Source organism: Catharus ustulatus, chromosome 13, assembly GCF_009819885.2.
Source record: "Catharus ustulatus isolate bCatUst1 chromosome 13, bCatUst1.pri.v2, whole genome shotgun sequence".
NCBI lineage: Eukaryota > Metazoa > Chordata > Aves > Passeriformes > Turdidae > Catharus > Catharus ustulatus.
In genome coordinates, this window is record NC_046233.1 from 6,902,476 (window position 1) to 6,920,675 (window position 18,200).

Consider the following 18,200-nt stretch of genomic DNA (forward strand, 5'->3'; position numbering starts at 1 on the left):
ATGCTATAGTGGATGTTTCAAAGTTCAGATTTTCTGTTGAGGTATGAAGTGATCTGAAAGGAGTGAGTGGCAGTTCATCAAAAGGATATGTGTTTTCTTCTAGTACTGTTTTATTGGCCCTGTCCAGTTATTAATCTCAGAATTGCTAAAAATACATGGGATAATGGATGGTTGCTGTTCAGAACTCTAATTTACTTTACTGCACAGTCACTGTGGGAAAGTGCCTCAGCTACTTTAGCTCTTTTGTATTGCCTCGAGAAAGAATTTCCCCATGTGTTTTGCTCCAGAAGTCATCTGTTGTTTTTCAATGTATGCACATAAACAGCTCTTGCCATTATGCCTGAATATTGAGTCAGCAGTTCCTCTGATGAAGCCATCACCAAGGCCTGTCACGTTTATCTCACAGATCAGCATCACAGAGCACGTAATGCTATTAACTCCCAAACATTGTCTGCTAACCACAGAACTGTGGGACACCAGTGACCTTCTGCTTTTTCCTTCCTAATCGGCTCTGGGCTTGGGCTGCCAGCTTGGCTGTTCTGTGTCTCCATACCCCAGCTGAAAAATGGGCACAGTTTCATCTTCCCACCTTGCTGGAAGCATTTGGAAGGCAAATGTACTGACAAACGAGACCTGCTTGGATTTTTTGAGGTGTGGTGGAAGATTGGGGTGTTAGTTTTATTCTTATGTTAAATATTTAAAATACCTCCAATGCAATTATATCTCATTCATTGGTCTTTGGTCACCTTCAGTGGCAGAGGTAGCAGCAATTTCTTGCTTATTTTCTTTTGCCTTTCTGCAACACATCCTTTTAAAGAATATTTATTTAAAAAACAGTGCTGGGAGATGGAACCACTGGGTCTCTCCAGCCTTGCCATGGGCAGCAGGGACCACCTTACCTCAGCAGTGTCCTGAGTCAGAATCAAAAGACAATTTATTTTTTCATTTTTCTTTTTTATTCACAAAATATTTATTGCCCCAGGGCTGTTATCCTGCAAAAGCTGGAGCATGTGTTTAACACCAATCACGGAAATTGGTCTTGAAGCAATTGGGATGCTTGTGTGCTTTGAACTGAGGTGATTTGCAGCAAGTCCCATTATCAGTTCTGTACCAGCATCTGTCTGGCAGAGTGGTTTCACCTGCATCACTCCTCTGAAGGACTCAACACAGCTGTCAAAGGATAAATGCTTCACACTTTGAAAATAAGTGCTGGAGTTTAGATTTAAACTTCATTTTTTTTTTTAGTAAAGTCTTATCTGTCATATGATATTCTTGTGAAGAAAAGCAGTCTATCTCTGGTAATCACTCGACTGTCCTTTAAGTCAAATAACATACAGATACTTCTGAGAGAATATCATCTCAGGGTTTTTCTAAAGCCTGGATCTGATTGTGTGCTTCCAGGCATTCATTTTCCAGGCATGTAGTGATCTAGCAGCATGAGAAATCAGATTTCTGGGGAAACTGTCTCCTCAACACCTCAGATCACAACACCCTCCACCAACCGTGTCTAAGCCCAGGAGGTAATTGGGATATTGAGGATTTATTTCTTCCTTATCCTCTGTGTGATGCCAACACAACTGCGAGCTAAAACCTGGCGGTGTTTTTCTTTGCAGGGAATTGGAGGCAAGACAAGGAACAGCTCATTTGTTTGGGCTGCCAGACAGTTGCATGAGGATAATTATTGTGTGCTGTTTACTTATGTTGGACTCAAACCAGTGGTGGTGGGGACCTGGAGATGCTCTGGAATTACTCACGGCAGTGAAAGTTGGAGCTGCTGGTGTTACAGCTCCGTGGGGCATCTTGTGTTGTCTGTGCCCAGTCAACACCAGCAGGGCACTGATAAACCAGCAAATGAATTTAAAATGGCTTTTAAAATCGAGGCACTTGCAGAAGATTATTTGCAAGAAGCTAATAAAATGATGGAGTGCGTAATGTGATGGAATTATTGTTTTGTGTGAACGCAGAGCTGTAAACGACTATGCAGGGACATTTAACAGAGAGAAGGTAGAACTGGAAGTAATCAGATGAAATGAAGCAAAGATCATTTAAGCCAAGCACTGGGGTATTTTATAGGGGTGTTACTTGGCTTCAGAAAGGCAGAGTAAAGCACCCTGTGAGAGTGTATCCTATGAAACTCTTAGGTGATGACAGGATTTGTAGGCGAGGTTTTTATTGTTTGTGTACAACTGGAAAAGCAATAAAATCAATGGAGAAGCTTGTACACATTATCAGTAACATGACAGTTCATTTTGGGCTGCAAAGATGCAGAGTTATGCACTAGCTAACCAGCAGGCTTTTACTGTACCAGGAAATGTTCTAATTAAAAGTGAGGAGAATGTATTGTAACCTGAATTTTCTTTGGTGTTCTATTGCACTTAGAAAGCTACAAGTTCTTTCTGTGTCAGAGCTGGTGGATGTGGAATATGCAGCAGAGGAACTGTAAATAACAAAATATTATAATAGTTTTTATTTCCATGAGACAAGAAAAGATTTTAAATTTATGTACTTGATTTCTTTTACATTTTAACACTTGCTGTTATCAATAGTGATGAATCTGAAACTCAAACACCAATCAGCTTCTCAATGTTTGGCATTTTTTCAGCATCTTGAGCTGTTATCTAATCAGCATCACAGAAGGTGAAGCAGGAGAATTTTTTCAACCAGCTGAAGTGGTAGCAATCATGAAGGACTAAAGCATGCCTTGAATACAGAGCTTCTGAAGAAAAATGCAGGAATTGGTAGCAGTTAAGGACAGGTAAAATTAAGGGACAGGATCTGTAGGGAATAGTGTCTAAATGTGCAAATTGCTGGGTAGATCTGCTGTCAGTTCTAGTCCCTCCCTTGAGTTTTACAGCAAATGCATCCATATGGTTACATGAGTGCACATTTCTGTAGTCTGAATCCTCCTTGCTATAGCACAGGCATTTGCATTTTTTGCTCAGTATTGAATTTGATGCTGAAAAACTGCTAAGCAAAGGTCAAGGAGGATTTGTGAGGGGAAAAAGAACCATCTGAACCAAGGGTTGGTGGGTGGGCAGAGCCAAAACTTGAGGCGCCACAGGAGACTCTGATTTTCCAAAGTGTGATGAGGTTCTCACAGTTCAGAGTCCATTGGTTTTATAGCATTTCATGGCTCTCTGGGCTATGGGAGAAAGTATTCCATGGAGACATTGTTTGCAATGTACTTTGTTCAGGGAAAAAACCTGCTTTTAATAACCATATTGATGTCCTGTGGAGGTGTGGTGGAATGGGCGTGGTGGTAGTGGTGTTTGTTTGGTTTTTTTTGGTTTGTTGATTTGGTTTTTTTTAATGGGAAAAAAACCTTTCTGAGTCTTTCTTTTCAGTAGACTGGATGTGGTCACTGAAACAAACTCGAGGCAGTGCCTCAGAGATAAATCAGTATGTTTTCTATGACCCTTTCTTTCTGTGGTAGAATTTTACAGAGATTAGACTAATGAACTGATCTCCCTGCTGTTAGGTGAGGTGTTTTATTTAGACTTTTAACTACAAATTAGAGGTCTGCTGCAAGGGCAATAAAAGTAAAAGAAGGAGTTTTATATCACAGCCAAACTGGGATGGCCCACATTGCATTGCATCTCAGCCATGCAAACAGCAAAAGGAGGCAAAGAATCTCTATGGAGGCAGCTGAGCTGTTGGACATCAAATAATCTGGAATTTAGTGGCTTTTAAGTGCAGAATAGGTCTTCATGGGTGTATGTGCACATATGTATGCAGATGTGAAAAGCAAACATTGTTTTTGTAAAAGCTGAATTGAAATACTGCGGGTGTTCAGTCTGTGTTGGAAATGCCATTTATTATGAGCTTAATTATGGTACTTGATCATAGGGCACATCTGAAGTCTTGAAGTAGAATAGGAAATAAGATATCTTAATTTGTGGGATTTAAAATGTTTGGTATCCAAGTTTTAAAGAAAAGAGTTGCCTTTTTTTTTCTTCCAATAGTTGTGTCAGCTTGTGTAGTAGTGCTGTTGAGGAATTCATCTGGTCCAGGTAGCTGGGCTCACAAATTGTAGATTGAGATGGAGATTGAAATGCACTTTAAACTCTGGGTGGGACCCTGAGACAAGAGGCTGTGAACTGCCAACCTTTGGGAGAAAAAAGGAGGTGGAGATGGGGAATGCCAGCCAAGTGAATTGACAGTGAGACACTGTAGGAGCCTTCCAGTCCCAGAAAGTAAAGTCTCTGGCATTGGGAGTATGACTGTCAGGGTATTCTTCTTCTGGTTGAAACAGTCACACATATTACCCAAACAAGTTTCCATTATTTTTTTATAAAACTGGTCATTGTGCTCTTGTTCACTGTATTTCTGCTTCAAAACTTCGCTCCATGTCTATCCCCAAACAGGAAAATTCCTCCACTACTTCACAGCAGGCAAAAAGGACTGTATAATGTTTATAAAACCCTTAAGTTTTCTCAGGAAAGCAGTGAGCTTGGCTGATCAGACTTCCCTGGTTTTGTGTCTGTCTTTGCTCCGTAACTTGGCAATTCATCCTGTAAGAGTTTACAGTGCACCCAGTCCCAAATGCTGTCTGGTCTTGTCCTCTCCTCTTTCCCAAAGCCTTTGGTCTGGAACATCAGGCAAAAGGTTTGAGAGCCATTTATTTCTTACCTATTCTGTGGTTCTACTCCTGTATAACCTACTCAAAACTTGTACCAAGCCATGTGAAGATCTGCTAGCTAATTAAATGCAGTTTTTTTCTTGATCCAGCCACTCAGCCAAACATCACAGGGAGTCCAGGGGTGTTTTCTTTCTCTGCAGCTGGATGCTGCTACTGGAGCAGTTCACAGCTTGGTTTAATGCTACCCTTGAGTTATGAAGCTCTCAGACTGGGCTACACCTTCTCTTTGGCAGTTTGGAGAAATCAGATAGCTCTGCAAGCAGCCATGAAAAAAGCAGATATAAAGCAGGATAGGTTATACCTCCTGATAAACTACTTACCAAAATGTGAAAGTATAAATAAGACAATGAAGTATTTGTTTAAAAGTGCTGAATGTGTGGGAGCAACCCTCCATCCCAGGTCTCCTGTGAGTTAAGGGTATTTTAAGCACTTCCCCACACACACCTTTGGCCTGTTGTATTTAATACAGATGTGCACATTTGTATGGAATAGTCATCTGAATCCACCTGAATTTTTGGTGTTTTCCACTGCTCTACCTCAGCACGGTGAGGCTGCAGGTGACTGATGTGGGAGCACTGCAGGGATCAGGCTGGGCTTGGGTTGAAATAGCCCAGATGAATGATCTACAGGATTAAAAATAACTAGCTAATCAGGATGCTCTGTAATTATCCAGTGTATGTATTTAATTTACCACCCTCAGTCATAGCCTTTCCCAAAACAAGCATTTCTGCTGAAAGTAACCATGATAATGTTTGCATGGATTAAAGGTGAATCTTTTGAAATAAAGGTATGTGCCTCAGCTGCAGAATTATCTAAGCTTCTAAAAATGTATATATGACAGAAACAGAATGTAAGTTCAAGTATATAATCACCTTGTTAATTTACTTTCAGCTAATTTCACTTTCTATAAGTTGTATCCACACTTAGACAAATGGCAATTTTCATTCATTTCTGTGCCAGTATTTAAAAGCAGAACATTACAGTACAATCTCATTACTACAGCTTTATTGATTTATAAAATTACACTTTATTACACTAATCCATATACTAGAATGAATAAAACCATGCATAGTTGCAGCTAAGGTATTCTTACCAAGGAGGGACATAGTTTGCTTTTTCATCAGTAGTTCACAATTTAAATTAGTGGATGTCATGCTGTTGGACTCTAGGAACATGGGATTAATGGCAAACTCATTAGTTCATGAAGTTTAATCTTCTTGGTGGGTGTCCCACCTCGTGGGAAATAAGAGGGATTTGGCTGCAGGTGTCTGCTGAGGTAACAGCAATCACTCAAAGGAAAAGATCTAGAGCTGCTGCTATTGTGAGCCCGGGAATATTTATTATTTATGCTTTATTTGGTGCCAGAATACTCTTTTCTTTGCTTAGGAGAAAGCAAATGGATGATCTGAAGGACACAAGAAGAGGCTGTAGCTGCATTAGCAAGTGCCCCATGCCAGTAGAACCACTGGTGCTACTTTTCCCAGGTCTGGGGGGCGATGCTCTGTTTGAATATTTGGCATAGATCCTTAAACAGGTCTTTTAAAGTGGCTTTCTTGTGGAGTGTATCAGGTTTTACAGCCTTACTTCTCTTCATCAGGTAATTATCAGTTTCTATTGAATTACTGTTACAGTGGGGAGTGAGCCCCTGATGCTGAATTGGCTTTGCACAGCCTTGGCGTGGTGTTTCACAGCACGTACAGATGAGCTTGCAAAGCCCCGACATGGTGGCAAGTTATTTTTGTCCCTTTTAATCTGTTAGGCCCTGATCCTGATCTGTAGGGTTTCCTAAATCCCATTGATTTCTCCAGAATTAGGTTCCTGGAGTCCTTTGAGAGCCTGGGTTTGGCTGGGCTTGTGCTACTAACCAGAAACAAACCCACTTTCTGTACCTCAGAGCGCTCTAAGGATAAATGTGTTGAAGATTATCAGTGCTCTTATTTGGTGGCAGGGAAGGCCACTGAAATACCAAAAATAGATTTATAAAGGACAAAAATAACTTGCTGGCTGGAGGGTTTTACACAATCTGAGCTGTGCTGTGTGGCTTGGCTGAATCACTTGTGCAGGGAGGCTCGGGGCAGTCCGTGCTTCTTGGAGGGGAAGGGCCAGGGAGATGCAACTGGACACAGCAGCTCAGAGTGAGGGAGAACAGCTCCTGTGTGTGCCTGGGACAGCCTGCCAGCACCTGTGGGCATGGCTGGCACAGCCCTCTGGGCAATAGGGTCTCATCCCCAGCTGCTGCTCTGGGATCCTTCTATGGCCACTTGCAAAGGCAGGTGGAGAAGGAGATGCTAAGCTCTTCTGAACAAATCCCTTCCACCTCCCCCATGGAAGAAAAATTGCTTTAGACCACAGCCATGAAATGCATTTCTCTCTGAAACGTGTCTGTAGAAAGACAGTTTTGTCTTTGTCAGCTCTTTTCTGGGTTTAATCAGTCGTTCCTGCTGACCACAGTGAGAGAAATTTGTTTTTAGTCCTGCAGTTGTGTGTGTGGCCAGGAAGAGTCAATCAGCATCTGTTCCTGCACATGCATCATTAACAGGGCTGTGAGTTAATTTCTAGCTGCAGACACATTCTTCTTTGGATTGAATTTCTCCTCCACCACCGAGACTCTGAATGCTTGTCACGTTCTTGGGGTTTATAGGTGTCAAGTCTCTGGCTGGAGAAGGGATGGACAGAATTTAAAATCCCAAAATGGGCTCCCTGAGTTTCAAGTTTCAGGGGAAAATTGTGTTTATAAGCTGAGCATGTTTGGTTTGTAACAGATTGGGCCTGTCTGAAATGTCCATATTTTATGTAGTTACAACTATGAATGACCCCTTACCACAGGTACGTGGGGCTACAGTGTATAATGGATTGCACAAGTCCAAATACAATTCCTTTCACTTCTGTTGGGGAAAAAATAAAGTATTCTTAGTTTGAGTAGCCCCAGAAGTCAGTAAGATAAGGTAGTTCAGTGTACAGTGTCTTCTTGCAGACAGGTTACACTTTATTTTTATGAATGTGGATAAGGCTGTTTTTAGCACTGTGCTGCTGATAAGTTCTGCCTTAAGCTTGGCTGCTGATCAGGTTCCCTCTTCTGGAGTCAGACCAGGTTGTCTCTGTCTGTTCCCTTCTCCATTTGCTATTAGCAGATCTGTGAAGTTTGTTCTGCCTTCCAGTATTCTGGCACCATAGGTGGCAGAAGCAGGAGAGCCAAAGCAGGCTCTCCAAACTACCCTGAGATGTGAGGGAAGAAGGTGACCTCCAAACACAGTGGGAGGGAAAAGGGGCTGCTTTTCCTAATGTGTTTCTTCTTTGGCAGCTGAAGGCTTTTTCCATGTAGGTGATGAGAGCAGTCTCTTCTTACTGAATGAACAAAAATACCAGTTTTTTAGATCAGTGGGAAGAGCAGCACCCTGCCTTCCTCCCAGCCCAGCCTTTCCAAACCTCCCACTTGGCCTTGCATCCTCCTGAGTCAGGAGCACCCCTGCACACAAATTCACATTAAAACCTTATTTACTGCAGTTCCACACACTGCTGCTAACCACCAGTGGCTTGAGTCTGTATAAAATATGGTTATAGCAACTATTATCATTGCTTTGAGTGTACAGCTCCCACATTATCTGTCATTTTAAGAGATGATGGTCAGTGGAGATGAGGAGCAAAGGGCTTGTGGTTTGATGAGATGTATTTTGGTGGCTCACCAGATTGTCACTGCCAGCCAGTGGAACTGGAGGAGTTTGCAGAAATTACTGCTTTGCAAATGGGAGTTCTGAACTTGAAATGGTGACTTCCAAATGACTTGCTAGGGGCTGTTTTGGTGCACAGTAACAGCATTACTGCTCAAGAACGTTTTTTTTCTTTTAACATGGAACCAATTTAAGTGACTGCAGCCCCATTAAGTCTTATTTTTAGATTACAATAAGCAAGACCCTGATTAATTTAGCAGCAGGGCATCAGTGAATACTAACAGCTTAACTTGAAGCCCTGGTAGATTGATAAAGAGCTAAAGAGCCCCTGAGTCATATATTAACAGTCTGGCCATAGTATAATTGAGGCTTGTGTTGGGTAGGTGTCAGCATGCTCGATAGGCAGCACAACAGCAGAAGCTATTTGTCTTTTAAATGGACACTTAAATTATTCAGCATAGTAGGGATAGTCATCAGGACATCTGAGCCACAGCCCAGCTATTCTGGGCATGTGTGCACAAGCTCTAATTAGTTCAGATACAGCACTGAGCTCTCTTGGGCAAACTCACCTGTGTCTAGGAGCAGTTTCTCATCCAGCCTTTGATGAGTGGCCCAAGCATTGGGGATGCAAGAATAAACTGGGATGCACATAGCTTGGGGGTGATAACCAAAGCAACAGCTGGGCAAATATTTCATCTGAGCCACTCATGTTAGATGTAGTTTTACTTCCCTGGTCCATGAGAAAAGGTAAAAACTGCAATGCTAACCAGTAACCTTATTTTTTTTGTTGTTTTCTTAAGTCTTCTGTGGTTACAGGAAATTTGAGGAACTCCCCTGTGAATGTAATGTATCTAACTAGTTTTGTATGCTGTGGGATATGCTAGCCAAATAAGACTGAAAGCTTATGAACCATTATATGTGCAGAAGGAGTTGGTAGCCACTCAGTTCCCCTCCAGTTCCTTCTTGCTGCAGCATTAGCAATTCTGAGGTAGTCACACAATGGACATAGCTCAAATTAATTAGCTAAATTGGTAGCTAAAGGCAATAAGATTTCATGCCACTTAATATTTCAATGCAAACAAGACAGGCAACTAAACGTATTTAAATATGATTGGCTCATCTTCTCGAGTGGAGTATCTTATCTTCTGTTTGGGCTAAATACAGCTCTCATTGTGCTCAATTAATTCTACCATTAGCAGTGGTCTGACCTGCTATTAGCTCTGATAAAACATTCCGTTTTCACTGAAGACCATCCTGTGGTAAGGATGTTGAAATGCAATTTAAAGGGGGAAGGAGGATGCACACGCTTTGCTTTTGTACATAATTAAGCCGTGCTAGTGGTGGGAGACTTAATTACAAGGGGAGTTTATCAGCAGAGGGCTGCAGTGGTGGCTGGCAGGCTGTGGTGGTGCTGGGCTGTGCACACACAAGCCTTGGAGCAGTTGCTGCAGGCTGTGAAAGGGCTCTGGGTGCAAGGTGCTGATTATTCTCAGCGTCCTGTGCCTGGGAAAAAAAAGAGTTTATGCCTCTTGGCTTTCTTTTCTTCCCCCTGTTCTTGCCGCCCGCCCTCTCCCCCCACCCTCCTTGTGAAGCAGCCCTTCTGGCTTTGTTGTAAGTGTGGTTTGTAATCATTGTACACATCCCAGATGGTTCATGAAAACTCTTTGAAATGCCATCTGCCAGGCGTGTGTCCAGCCGGCAGCCTGTCATTCTGCTGCAAGAAAAACGGAGGCGGGTTCTCCCTTCCCCCTGGCTCCCTGAATTGCATTCACTAGCACTCGCTCAGATGTGGAGCAGGAGAACAGCCGGAGCATCTGCAAGCAATCTCTGCTCCAGACACCAACATGCAAAGTCGTTGGGTTTTTCACCCTCGCCCAGATAAGATATCCCAGCCAGTGTAGTTTTTCTTTTCCATGAGTTTGCTGCTGAGGACCAGCTGAGGTGACAAATGTTATCTCTGTGATGCAATGTTTTCTTTTTTCTGTGGTGACTTTGCTGATGCTTCCTGCGTGTGTTGCAGGCAGTCGGGCTGATAGCAGGCACAGCTGCGGTTTTTTTTTGACTTGAACATATTCAGGAAATTAAGAACACCGAGATGAAACAAATAGATCCATTAAAATGGCTCAGAGGAATTATGGCAGAGATATAATTGTCATGTCAAATAGGCAGCCAGCACTAGTAAACTGCTGACTGCAATTTCATCGCTATAAAAATTCAGAAGGAAGGAAAAAAAGATTAATAAATATGCTCTGTGGGAAGATAGAGATAAAGAAGAGGCTTTAAAAGATAAGGTGAAAGCAATCCTGAAGTTCCCTGATCTTTGTGTCTCATCAATGTGTTAGCAGTTATTGGGAAAACACACGTCCCAATCTTTGTCATTTGGCTCACGTGCCACATGGCTGGGGGTGATGTTGGGCTGATTGATGAGCAGGGCTGCAGAGTCCAATTCTCACTTCCATTGTGCTCCAGGCATGGGACAGCTACAGCACACCACTGGCCATAGATATTGGTGTGGCTTTTCATCCCTCCTGCTTCCCACTCCCCAGCCAGCTTTGGGGAATGTGGCAGGCACGATGCTCTGGGATCCTCCCAGCCTGCACGGCAATGTCAGGGCTCAGGGGGAGATGTGGCATCTGGGCTGATCACCCCAGCTGCTGGGTGTGTGCTGCAGGTGTGCCAGGGAGGGACCTGAGGGAGCTTCTCTGCCTGCCCTGGGATGGAAGCACCAGCACTGGGGTGGAGAGGGGTGCATGGTGCAGCTCCAGCATTTCTCTGCACTAGGTCTGTGAAAGAAAATTGCCTTCTGTTATAATCGACCCAGTAAAAACTGCTGTAGCCTTACTATAAGGATTCAGAAATACAAAGAATGCAAGACTGATTACTTTCCAAATAGAAAAGAGTAATTCTGCTAACAGGGTGGAGCTATCCATCACTATTTCCATCCCCTTCCTTACTTTTCTTCCCTCCTTCACCCATTCATACAGCTCCAAGAGGAGGAATGATGGAAAAAAGCACAGGAATTTATAGACTCTCTGAAGGTTGATGGTAAATAATAAAAAAAGAGAGTTTCAATTTTGAAACAAGAAATGGAGGATGTTAGAGAAAGTGAATGTCAATCAAGGAAATTAATCTAGTGACAGTCTTTCAAGGGTGTCACTCTGCAAGACTGACCTCTTGAACAGTCTCTCAGATGAATAGGAGATAAGCAGACTTTCCGCTTCCCTGGCACTTGAGGAAAACATTTGCCAGATGCAGGCATGGTAAATTTATGCTCTTTCAACTTCTGAGAACTGGAATCTTCCCAATTAGTTTTCAGAAGCTCAGCTTCTTTATTCTTTCTTCTGTCTTTTTATAGAGGGTTTAAGAAATTGTATGCACTGAGAAGACACTGCCCAGGGGCCAGAAGAGTCCCTCAGAAGTGAGAAATTATGCTTTGTTAAATGTTAGGTATGGTTTCCACGTCTCTGAAGTTATTCCCAAGCCAGCAGACTGGTTCCAGCCACAGCATTCCTCTACTTCCAATTCTCTAACTCTGGTCTTTATTCCAAAATTCTGTTTTCTGCACCATCTGTAAATCTGTCATTTATATTTAATCTCAGATGTACAGAATCCAGCCACCTCCCAGCCTCCAGAGTGATGGAAAATAAAGGCTATTGAACAGAAATGGATCCTTATCAATGAAGCTCTGCTCAGTGACCTAAAATTCAGTGTCCCAAGTCATCTTAGGCAAAAACTCATGAAATGACTCATCTTGCCCTGTGCTTCAGAGTGCTGTAAATTGGCCAGAAGGGACAAGAGTTTCAGAGCTGGCAGAGTGGCAGTGACCAGAGCCAGTTCTCCATGGGCACTACAGAAATTGTCAAGTGCTGGAGAGAGAGACTGAGTGTGACTTATTACTAAAAGTATTCCTGAACTGCAATGAGCTTGTAGGTGAACTCCTGTGAGAAGAGTTGTCAGGTTGTCTCTTCAGTGAGCATGTGTGTGTGAATGGTGCATCCAAACTGTCTCATGGTGCTTCTCAATGCTGAATAAAAAATAACAGCATAAATAGAGATGCAACTGTAAGAAGAAACAAGGGAGAAATTATGTTAATGATGTGAGAGAACATTTGGTGAGATAGTGATACAGGAATAATGGAAAATAGTTGCCTTATCTGGTAATACAAATTGCAATTTTAGCGAAGTGTGAGAGACAATGCTAACAGCAGGAAAGTAATTGCTGGCATATTCCCAGGTACCAAACTTTTCCAGCTGTGTTCCTGGATGCAGAGATGAGAGATTTCTTTGCCAGAGTCTTTCTGAGAATACAAGAAATGTCCCTCAGTTGTTTTGTTTTAAATGTGCCACCAGTTCAACCTGAAATCTATGTCTTGTTTTTATATGGGTTCCTAACTTCATCCTTCCTGTGACCCTTGTAGCTCACAGAACTGTGTTTTACAGATACTGTTCTATCTTTGTGAAAACTGTGCTTTTAACCCTTGATAAGAAAACAACTCTAATGATGTTCTAATTTCTCCTTGCAGGCACGACCCGCCCTCCAAGAGAAGGAGAAGTGCCTGGTGTGGACTATAACTTTCTGACTGTGGAGGAATTTCTGGAGTTGGAGAGAAGTGGGACCCTTCTGGAAGTAGGAACTTATGAAGGTATGAAGCCAGGGGCAGTGAAAAAGCATTTCAGATACCCTGATGGGACATCACATTTGCATCTCCCTCCTCAAGTCAGGACCTTGCTTTCCATCCTAGTGCTCTGCTTCCCTTTTCTCTGCAACCTGAGAGAGGGAATTCCAATTTTGATGTACTTTTATCTTTTACCTTCAGGTTGACTGCCTGAAAAGATCAACATCAGCTTATAATCTCATAACAGAATACTGGGGCATTTATGCTTTATATTCACTAGGGCTCATCTCTTTGTTCAGATTTTCTTTCCTCCTGCTCTTTCTCTTTCCCTCCACCTTCCTTCACCCAGTTTTGTGTCACTGTGCAGCTAGGAGCTAGGTGATACACTGGTTTTGATTTTTTCCCCTTATCCTTGAATAATTGCTTCTAACTTGGGTCATTGTGTTGATCCTTTTTACAACACAACAGCACTGAGACAGTCAAGGGGCACTGAAATGTCACCAGGGTGAGAGCAGGAAAAAGCTCCAGGGAAATGCATGGCAAATGGGTCATGTTTAGGTACACAATAGGATTTGTGTGACTAAATCTGCAGTCTAAAGCTCCTTTACATTGAAAACTCCTTTTGGAGTGGGTAGAGGTTTTCTTCCTCAGGAGAACATTCAAATGTACCTCTTGACAAGATAATGAAAAGAAATATTTTACAGGTTTGAAAGTCCTTCCAGTATACTTCAGCTCAGTCATTTCATATTTCCATTTGAAAGAAGTTTAATGGTTCTTTCTGTAAATATGAGAGATTGAAAAAGCCTTAGTCTTTCAGCCTCATTCTAATTATTCTTTATAATAAGAAATATGGAATACATTTAAAAATACAAACTACACACAACTAGGCCAAAGTCTTTGAAAAGTAGTCATCAAACATGAACAGAAAAAATTGTCACATGTGTTTTTGGTATTCAGGGTCTGAAGAAAGAGTCATGAAATACTGTTTATCTACTTCTCTAAAAGCTGCTTTTTAAGGGCACCTTTAAACCTTGTGCTCATTCCCAACTGCAGACAATTGCAGTGTCAAACCTGGTTTGCTTGAAGATGCTAAATGTATAATTTGGTTTCACTCTTCCACTTCTGTGAGCTGATTAGCTCCATCAGCACCAATGCTAACAATTCCAGCAGCAGCTCTTCTCCAAAATGAGCTTTTTCCTCTCTGTGTTTCTAATTATAACACCGAATTAGTTTTCTTTGGTGCTCGAAATAGATCAGCTGCAAGGCCTCACCATTGCTTCCTGATCTGTTTGTTCCAGTGACCTTTCCACTTGGAAAGACAAAATGGGCAAGTGTCTGTAAGCTGGCTCCTGGGACATGCTGGGAATGAGTTCTCAGGAAATGCTGGATCCATCTGGGACACTTTTACAACACGCTCCTTTCAGTGCTGATGTGATTATATGCAGCAGCTGAACTGGCCAGGTTTCATGGCTTGCTCTTTTCAGTTGCTGAAGATGAGGTTGATTTCTCATAAGTCTAATGCGTATTTCATTTCTGTGGGTGATAGAAGTGCCTGAACTTTAAAGGAATAATTTGTCAGAAGTGCTGAGAAGCTTCTTTCCCCACTGACATCAGTGATGCTGGTGCATTGTGGTTCTGGAGTGCTGGCCCATGGAAGGAAAAATCAATAGGAATAAAGCAAATAATGATGATGCATGTGTGCACATATGCATCAAGACACATTACTATTTGATTGTAATGTGAAATAAATAGAGTTCATTTTTCACTTATGGCTTAAAGAAATTATTTTGCTGCCTTCTGAGATTTCTTTAATGGCTTTGTTTTGCTTTTTTTTTGGAAATCTTATTTTTACAGCTGTATTGATCAAGACAGCGTTGATCTTGATTAGATCTTGGAAGATGGGGTGATTCAGACTCGATGCTGCAATCACAAGCAATTTTGTCTGTAAAAAAAAATCTGCCAAAAACCCAAACCACAAAGCAAGTTAGACTTTTAATGGCCAAGTCTCTGTTATTGTCCAGCTTTACAGCCTTAGATATTTTAATTATCACTTGGTTTTTGCTGAATTTGCTGCCACATTTTTTTAAAAGTGTTCCACCATGATAAATTTGACTGTATTTTTGATTTTTGATGGCTTATTCTAAACCAGAGAAATAAAACCCAACAAAAGGAAATAATCTAGTTCTACCTGCTGTGCTGAGTAGAAATCAGAACACCTGAAGAGACAGGGCTGCTTGTGATTTAATGCTCTCAGGTGATTTAGAGATGAAGGAAGAGGAATGCTCTGAAATGACAGTAGGGATGAGGAATGGGGAAGTTTCTGTGTGCCAGCCAGCCACAAGCACATGTGGCTCAAACAGGCTGGTGGCTTGGGGTCACAATGGTCCCAAGGACCCTTCTGGCCCTAATTTGTAAGCATCAGCATATGGTGGTGGAGAAGATGGACACAAAGTCACCTGGATATGGGCACTGTCACTGAGAAAAATCTTGCAGAAGAGGTAACAGAAGCATTTAATGACAGTTATTGAAAGAGAAATTCTGGGGAGAAAGATTAGAAAACAGGGAGCCATCAGAAGAGGGGTAGTACACAGGACTTTGATGCTGATACAGATACTATTGATTTGGAAAGAATAAAGAACAAGCAGAAGAGAACAGTTGGAAACCATAAAAATGTAGGAGAGTGTATTAGGTTTTAAAAGAACAACCTGGGTTCTGAAAGTGCTCTAATTGCAAAGAGAGAAAAGTGCAAGGTGAACAGGAGAAAAGAGGCATTGCTGACCTACAGGGCTTCGTAATGCCATTATTATTTCTCCTGGTGCTCTGCAAATAGGTTCCTCTGGGCAGCTTTTGATTCACATCCCAGTGAAGGCAGAGTGGGCAAGGCAGCTGCTGTTCTGGTCACCTCTCATCTCCCTGGTGTGTTCTGCACCCAAAAGGCTTCAAAAACTGCAGTCAGGTGGGAGGGGGCACTGATAAACCTAAATCCTTAGGGTTTTCAGTTTGGGTTTTAACATCCTGATTTTTAACCATAAAGCCCAAAAACATCTTTGCTCCCCTGATGACAGCTGCATGTTGATCACATGAGTGCAGCAACTGGAGCTGGAGGAACTACCCAAAGCTGTGATGCTGCCCCACTATTGGAGATTTTGCTCCACGTGTGTGCTGCACACAACACATTCAAGCCAGTTAGAAATTCCCATTGATAAAACACATTAGGAAAGAAAATTCTTTTTAGGCTGCACATCGTCTAGGCCTTCTGGTGGGTAGGAAATCACTGTAATTGTAGTCTCAGGCATTTATTGACTGCTCCTTCAGGGCAGAAAATACTGATGGATGCATGGAAACAATTGTGTAGGTTACTAATTATTTAGCAATTACTTCTGCATTTGAATTGTGGGTTCTCACAGGCACCCCAAGGGAGACCTGCTTTGAGCACAGTCACCACTTCCAGATTTTATTCCTATTTTTTTCCCCAGCTGCTGAGTGGTCCTGAGCAGATCAGGTAACTGCTCTGTACTTCAGGTTACTGGCCTGGAGAATATTAAAACAACACTTAGTTCTCTCTTCATTAATATTTCAGCAGATGCCCTGTGCCTGCAGCTATCTGCTCTTTCAAATAGGAGGGGGAGAGGGGAAGCCAGGGTGTTCTGAAGGGCTGTGCTGAATTCAGGCAGCTCTGCAGATGGGAGCTGTGCAGAGACACGTGGGGACAGGGGCATGGTGGCTGGATTTTGGGTGGGGATGGCTGTACCACCAGGGCTTGGTGGGGCTGTGTGAATGAATGCCTGCCCAGCACTTAGTGATCCTCAAAAGAAAAAGTGCAGCACTTTATAACAAGTGAAGGGTTATTACATTATGGAGTATTATTGTCAAGGCATCATCTTTCATTCTCAGGACAAGTGTTATGTGATTGCCAAGAGAAGTAATAAGTAATCAGCATTAGTCTCATGACTAAGATCTAATGGGGTGACTTGCTAACATTTTCAAAGTATATAAAACTAGCTACTGTGGACAGGGTCTCTGATTGTGGTACTTAATGATTGTAATAAATTACATTAATAGTGCAGTTTGGATTTCAGCCGAAGTGGAGAGGTGTATTCAGCAACATGCTTCAAATCAAGATGCCTTTAGACTAATTTATCTGATGTGCTGGCTCTCCTTGGTTTCTCTGCAGCAGCCACACTACCCCAGCTGCTTTAGCAAAGTGGGTGGATGGTTGGTGACACCAGCTCAGTCCCACCTGAGCCTGTGGCAGGCAGAACACAAGGGGAAAATGGGGCAAGGAAGGGTGGCAGATGCTGGGGATGCCCATGCAGGTGAACATGTTCTGCTGAATAAGATCAGACACACTGATTTTTGTCTCCAGACCAGAGATTGACTCAAGAAATCATAATGGTTTCTTTAACACCATTATAATGTGTCACAGTGAATATGCACATACTGATACCTGTGCACTGCAGAATGATTCCTCTTCTATTTTTGGCTCTTAATACTTTGCTTGCTTTTTTCTTGTTATTTTTTAAACCACTAGTAGAAAAAAAAGGCAACACCTTGTTGTGTACATGCACAATTATCAGAGCTAACTGATCATGAGTGCTGCTGTACTGAAGTGTCATCTGATCACAATGCTTCATTCTGCAAACAGCTGAAGTGGTACCTGAGTAACTCTTGTTCTCTAAAAGCAAATATTCAAATAGCTGATAGGGGTTTAGAGTGGCTTTGAATTTCTTGTGTCATTCCTGACTGACTTCTCCCTCTCTCTGCACTTTCAATAACAAGTTTCTCAATGTGAGCTCTGTCAGAAATGGTTCATTAGCAGTCATGTGTTTTGAAACACAAACCTCAGGGAAAAGGTTCCCAAACATCTCTGGCAAAAAAAGAGAATTGTGGATTAGTTGTTTTCTTTTTAAGTCAGAGTTCAGGTTATTTTAGGCATCATTTACTTGTAACCATAGTTCGATGTGTTGAAGGCTGTTCCTAGCAGCCCAGGCACATTTTGCCATTTTTTTTTTTTGGTGCAGAGTGTTCTTGGGGCTCTCCAGAAGTGGCTGCCCCTTGCTGGTGTTACCCAGCTCCTCTGCAGAGGCAGCCTGGCCTCCACAGCCTGCAGCATTTCCCTGCCTGCAGAGCTCACTGCCACTGCCTTCCAGAGAGGGAAGGTGCTAATGGGATACATCCTCATGGTGGGACTCTAATATAAATATTTAACTGTTTGCAAGAGGAAGACTTTCATACTGCAGAGGCTTGACAGGGTATTTTCTTTATTCCTACAACTCTA

The 18,200-nt window shown here is 42.3% G+C and overlaps 1 protein-coding gene across 22 annotated transcripts in view; it reads left to right on the forward strand.

Annotated features, from left to right (window-relative positions):
• The window catches only part of MAGI1 (membrane associated guanylate kinase, WW and PDZ domain containing 1), a 335,697-nt gene that overhangs the window by 231,004 nt on the left and 86,493 nt on the right, over positions 1-18,200 (forward strand). For all 22 annotated transcript variants that reach the window (XM_033071841.1, XM_033071820.1, XM_033071823.1 and 19 more), the window contains exon 3: positions 12,830-12,949. In XM_033071841.1, coding sequence (XP_032927732.1) covers positions 12,830-12,949 — 120 coding nt within the window. The remainder of the gene's footprint in view (positions 1-12,829; positions 12,950-18,200) is intronic.